Raw genomic sequence first — 5,557 nt, forward strand, 5'->3', positions numbered from 1 at the left:
CATTGCTTCTGCACCTGAGATTTGGACCATCCAGCAAATGAGGTCCATAAATTGCTTCAAAAGGAATAAAACGTGAAATTTTAATCAAAGTTTAGAGGTACCACGTGGCCTTCTTGACACCATGAAGAGCATAAATTCAGGGGGACGTGCTTCTTGCTCTTGTAATTCTGAAAATTAGACTGTCAGCTACTGTGGTTTGCAAGCCCAGAATCACTAGTTGCTTTTGGAAGTCTCACCTCACAATTATTTCCAAGTCTTACCCAAATTTGTTGAACCTTAAAACGTCTTGCCAAGCAGTTTTGGAATGACTGTGGAATTTAGTGTCTTGTTTGTTTTAGGAAAAGTGCAATTTATAAAGCTTCAGTATTTCACTAGATAAAAATATATTTACAGAAAGAAAGAACCATTTTCTACCTTCTTCAATGCCAGTTGACATTTTGGCTTTATCTCAGATATTAAAATAAAATAAAAATCTCAGCTTGTTCTTGTTTATTAAAAAGAAGTTATATTACTATTTAAATACTTATAAAAGAATTTAAGAAAAGAAATAAAAGCTTAACCTTAAAATTTGTGATGAACGGTAAAACCTGTTATTTATCATAAACTCTGTGGGTGCTATAGGACCTACCTGGTTCTCTGCAATCCTGTAACTTTTGAGGTGGTTTAAGCTAGTACACAGTGATTAAACAATAGGAACTCAACAAGAAAACTTTTTATACCTATTTTTCACACAAGAGTAAAAGTATACTGGAGACCTGGATCCTGTTTGCCTAAATAGACTTAATTTTATTTTTTTTTTCCAAAATCAAACAGGACTCATCTGCCAAGTTACCAGGATTTATAAGTGTCTGCTCACAGCTGTCTCAGGCTCTCACACTTGGCAAAGTGAAGAGTTTGGAAGTGGTCATAAATGCACTAAACTTGCAGCTATTAAAAATTTGGCCAAAAAGGGGATATCCACGAGCCGGGTACTTGTGGTCTTGCAATTTATAAACACTGGTGGAAAAACTGAGAGATCTAATGCGAAATTTGTATCAGCCTGCCTGCGCTCGGGTTTTCCGTGTGCCGCCAAGGAGCCTGAGGGCTGCGGTGTCCCCGGGAGCAGGCTGTCTCCCACCGCCCAAGCGAGCGCGTCGGCTCTGCTCCGACGGCTGGCTTTGCTTTTACAAACTCCGTGCCAGCTCCGCATGTTACGGTTGTGAACGACCTTGTCTGGTCTTCACTTAATTATAAACTCTGTAGAGAAAAAGGAGATTTGCAGTGATTAAAGTGCGTTCCCAAACTGTTGGGAACTGCGCGTAAGCAGCAGAGTAGACTCTGCACTATTTTGAACCAGGTAATTCTCCAGAGTTAGTCTTGCTGTAACATTGCTTAAAAACACTGCTGTCCTAATTATGACATAGTTAACATTCGTCTAGTAATTAATGAGTGTTACAGTGTCTGCTCTGGGCTTGACAGGATTCCTACTGTGGGCTCATTTGATGCTGAATTGTACTGTACTATGTGCTGTGCTTGGCAAGTCATCACTCTTACGTGACACTTAAAAATCTGACAACCTGACAGTCTTAGCCTGGGCAGAGGAAATTACAGGATGTCCAAGGCACATGGGAAAATAACAAAAAGATCAGGTCAGTTAAAATCCTCATAATGGGCTATTAAATTGTTTTACTGTTCAGCTTCTCTGTAAAATATCAATTATCCCAATGGTTGTAATGTAATCAACGTAATTAAATTCCAAAGGCTTGCATGTAAAAACCAGGGCTTTGTAAATGGGAATCCAGCCTCAAGTAGTTTAGTTGGTCTGTTTGTGTTTAAAAGTTCTCCAGAGTACTTTTTTTTTTTTTAATGGTGTTATAGTTAGAGAACTGTTAAAGGTTTTTGTGTGTTTGAGGTTTAGGGTGTGTTTTGAGCTTGGCTGCACACAACGTTTGAACAATTGAATAAGCAAAGCCCGTGTTACAGCTGAAACACAGGGACGCAGCACATGCCAGATGAAAAGCTGGCTGGTCCGTAGCCGTGGGAAGCAGGGACAGCCTCTGCCTCCGAGTCCTGGCCCTGGCTCCATCCACTTGAGTTTCCTCAGCTGATGGATAATTGCAGCTTACCTTTCCCTAAGTTCTGAAAAAATGACAAGCTAGTGTCTCGAAAGCCCTTCAGATGTGAAACTTGAAAAATATTCCTCTCTCAGGTTTATCGCATTCAGGATCTTGCCTCCGGTAATATGTTTTACAAGAATAGAAAAAGCTAAAGAATGACTTATTACAAGAACATTTTCCCCATCGTTTCTCCTGGTGTAGGGAGTACTGCTCCTTGATTAAGGTTTATTTCACTAGAGCTATTCCCTTAGGTTTCAGCAGAACTAAATCAAATCCTATTTTGTTAGGGCCAAGATTACTTTTGTTGCCACGGTTTTCTGAAACTATTGGCAATTTTGGGGTGCACCATTTTCAAGCATCTTAAAAAGTTCTAGTTTAGAGAAGGTGCTAAGCATCTGCACCCTGAAAGTCAATTTTAGTAGGATTGAATGGCAGGATTTGCAGAAGTTTGGGGCCATAGTCCAGGAAATCACTTGTAATTCGTAGCAGGCAATGTTGTTCTGAAAGCTGCATGCCCAACATCTGAGCGTCTGTCTCCATCCTTCATGTAATCAACTTTCAGAGGCAGGTACTCACCTCCTGGAGTATTTGTTACTCATTTTAAAAAGCAATGTGACAGGTCCTTTATAACACTACTGGATCTTACAAGCAACTGGAAACCTGCCTGAAGTCTAATGGGCCATTCCTGCACTGGTTGATAAGGTAGGAGAAAAAAAAAAAAAGGCTCTTTTGCAAACTTAGGTTATTATTTGCATGACAACACCAGTGTATGGTGTTTAAGACAAGAACTAGATGTGCAGAGCCCTAAGGAACATGCAGCCAGGACAGGCAGAAGACGTGAACTACGAAGCAGTTCAAAGGAGAGAGTGACTTGGTCTTTGTTAGAGCCCGAGCAGTCGCTGGGCAAGAAGTGAGTGTTTGGGAAAGAATTTAAATACATTAACCTACGTGCAGATAAGTGCTGCTGCCTCTGTTTCTATCAAGTCGTTAAGAAAATGATAGACTCATGGCTCCAACTGAGAAATAGTTTCCATAGAGAATGAGCTGATGGAGGCAGGGAGATGCAAAGAAAGTGTTAATGCCGGAGCGGAGTGTTTGGGAGCTGGGGAAACAAAAGGAAAATCCAGGAATGCTCATAATGTGCAACAGCCTTGGGGGATTTTTTGTGTCTTCAGTCAAAATTAGTGAAGGGAGTTTAGTCTGAGGGCCTCCTTGAAGCTCACTGAAATCAGCATATAAGCTGCTTCTGCCTCGATAAGCTCTGTACCGCGTCCCGAGGATAGCTGTGGAAAACATGCTGCTTCCATAGCTCCATTTTAAATGTAAAAGTAGCTAATTGGTGTGAATAGAGTTGCTTGATCAAACTACTTAGAAGTTCCTACAGTTGCTTTGAAGGAGTAAAAAGTTCTCCATCTTCTGTCACCTCATTAGCAGCTTCTGCCAGTTCTGCCGCCTGCCCGAGGTCCGTGATCCCGGCGCTCACGTGCCGTGAGCAATTCCCTCCCTTCACGCAATGGGCAAACACAAAGCTCAGCCGTGCTCCAGGCTGCCAGGGTGCTGGTATTTTCCCAGTCCTCTGGCGAGCACAGCTTATCCTCCTCTTCTGCTGTCGTTGAGCAGGGCTCCCTGTTCCTGGTCAACGTGACACTCTGCTCTGCCCACCGGCTTTTTTTCTCCTCTGGACACACCAACTCGGGAATCCAGGAGTGGAAGCTGGAGGCTCGATGGAAAACAGTCTCTTGCCCAACTTTGCTACATTTCCATCAATCTTCCCTCAGGCAGAGACTGAATTGGTGCAGAAACCAATTAGCAATGTTTCCTTAGGAGGAAGTGACTTGTTGAAATGCTTTTCGAATTAAGTGCTCCAAAAACAGAAGAATCACCATGTGCAAACCTATGTAAATGCCATTAAAAACAGAGCGTGCCTTATCTTACAGAGCATGCCTTGTCTTCTGCACAGAGCAGTGTAGCAGGTTCCTAGCGCTGCACTTCTGCAAATACAGCCCATATCTGCTGAGGTCTTTATGCAGCACTTCGTGCAGTGGCCCCTCTAACACGTGTTTCCTTCTCTCTCTCCCACTGCAGGTGCATTACTGTTAGGAGGAATCCTCTATTCCTGGCAGTTCCCTCACTTCAACGCCCTGAGCTGGGGTCTGCGGGAAGATTACTCCCGAGGAGGGTACTGTATGATGTCCGTCACCCACCCGGGGCTGTGCAGGCGGGTGGCTCTGCGTCACTGCTTGGCCTTAATTGGACTCTCAGCGGTGGCTCCTGTTCTCGACATCACCACGTGGACTTTCCCCGTCATTTCGCTCCCTATCAACCTCTACATCTCCTACCTCGGCTTTCGGTTCTACAGGGATGCAGACCGCAGCAGCTCCAGGAAGCTCTTCTTCTGCAGCCTGTGGCATTTGCCAATGCTGCTGCTTGTCATGTTCACGTGCAAGAAATCGCTCCTAGAGAAGGAAGACAAAGGCGAGCTGCTCAGTGGAAATCATGGGAGGGCTATGGAAATTAGATTGCCTTAAATGTCAGTTACTTGTTGCCCTCATGACACATCAGGTAGTATGTTTTAGTAATTGCAAGGGGGAAGCCTGTGGGGGTCTGTTTGAAGAAGAATCATTTGTGCCTAGCGACCACTTCATGCGATAACTTTCTGTTTTCTTCTGAAAGGGAATAGACACGAGACCTTAAACCATTCGTGGGCCTCAGGCCCGTGCACTCATCACGGATTACAGTTTAGCCTGTGTCAGAAGCACGTCGCTTTGGGATGGCCTTCCAAAGTCTCCGTGAGTCGTGGTCTCTCATCTCGTGGATAGGTTTTCAGTTAGCCGGTCACACGCGCACACTTACTAACCGCCAGCGCTGGCAGCCTTGGCGAAGCCGTCAGGAAGTGACAAATGAATGACTTATCACCCCTGCTCCCCCAGCATCCTTTCCAAATTAAGCTTTGAGGCACATGGTGGGTTGGGTGAACTCTTCTTGTCTCGATCCGTGCCATCCCCGCGCTGGTATTACACAGAAGCCCTCAGATTCTGAGGCTTTTTTCAATCAGTTGCTTTTCCCAAGGTTCCCATTCGCCCCAGTAGATTTTTAGCTTTCATACAGCTGGCACAATGCTAAAGGAGTAAAGAAAACTGTCTTTCGGCACACTACACATCAGCATTTAAACGTAAGACAAACCTCCAGATGAACAGCTCTTCTGTAGCATACATCTTGAACACACTCTGAGCCATTCTGCTGTACATCCATCACGGGGAATTGCTGACTGCCATGTGGTTTTACAACATTAGAGTTTGAGCCCTGTGTGTCAGATCTTCAGCTGGTAAAAAATGCTATTACCATTTATGTCAGCGAAGCTTTGAAAAGGAGTAGGAGGTGAGAACCAGATCTCAAAGTCTGGTAGTTTTAAGGCTTTTCTATGCTAATGTGTCTTGTGCCAAGCCCATTCAGTCTCAGTG

General features: G+C 44.2%; 1 protein-coding gene across 1 annotated transcript in view; it reads left to right on the top strand.

Moving 5' to 3' along the window:
- The window catches only part of LOC104626530 (protoheme IX farnesyltransferase, mitochondrial-like), a gene marked incomplete at its 5' end in the record, with an annotated part of 32,300 nt that extends 27,394 nt beyond the window's left edge, over positions 1–4,906 (top strand). Inside the window, one exon of the mRNA XM_010294473.1 lies at positions 4,182–4,906. Within this exon, the coding sequence (XP_010292775.1) occupies positions 4,182–4,624 (443 nt within the window). The remainder of the gene's footprint in view (positions 1–4,181) is intronic.
- Between the last annotated feature and the right edge of the window lie 651 nt (positions 4,907–5,557).

Source organism: Phaethon lepturus, unplaced genomic scaffold, assembly GCF_000687285.1.
Source record: "Phaethon lepturus isolate BGI_N335 unplaced genomic scaffold, ASM68728v1 scaffold20219, whole genome shotgun sequence".
Taxonomy (NCBI): Eukaryota; Metazoa; Chordata; class Aves; order Phaethontiformes; family Phaethontidae; genus Phaethon; species Phaethon lepturus.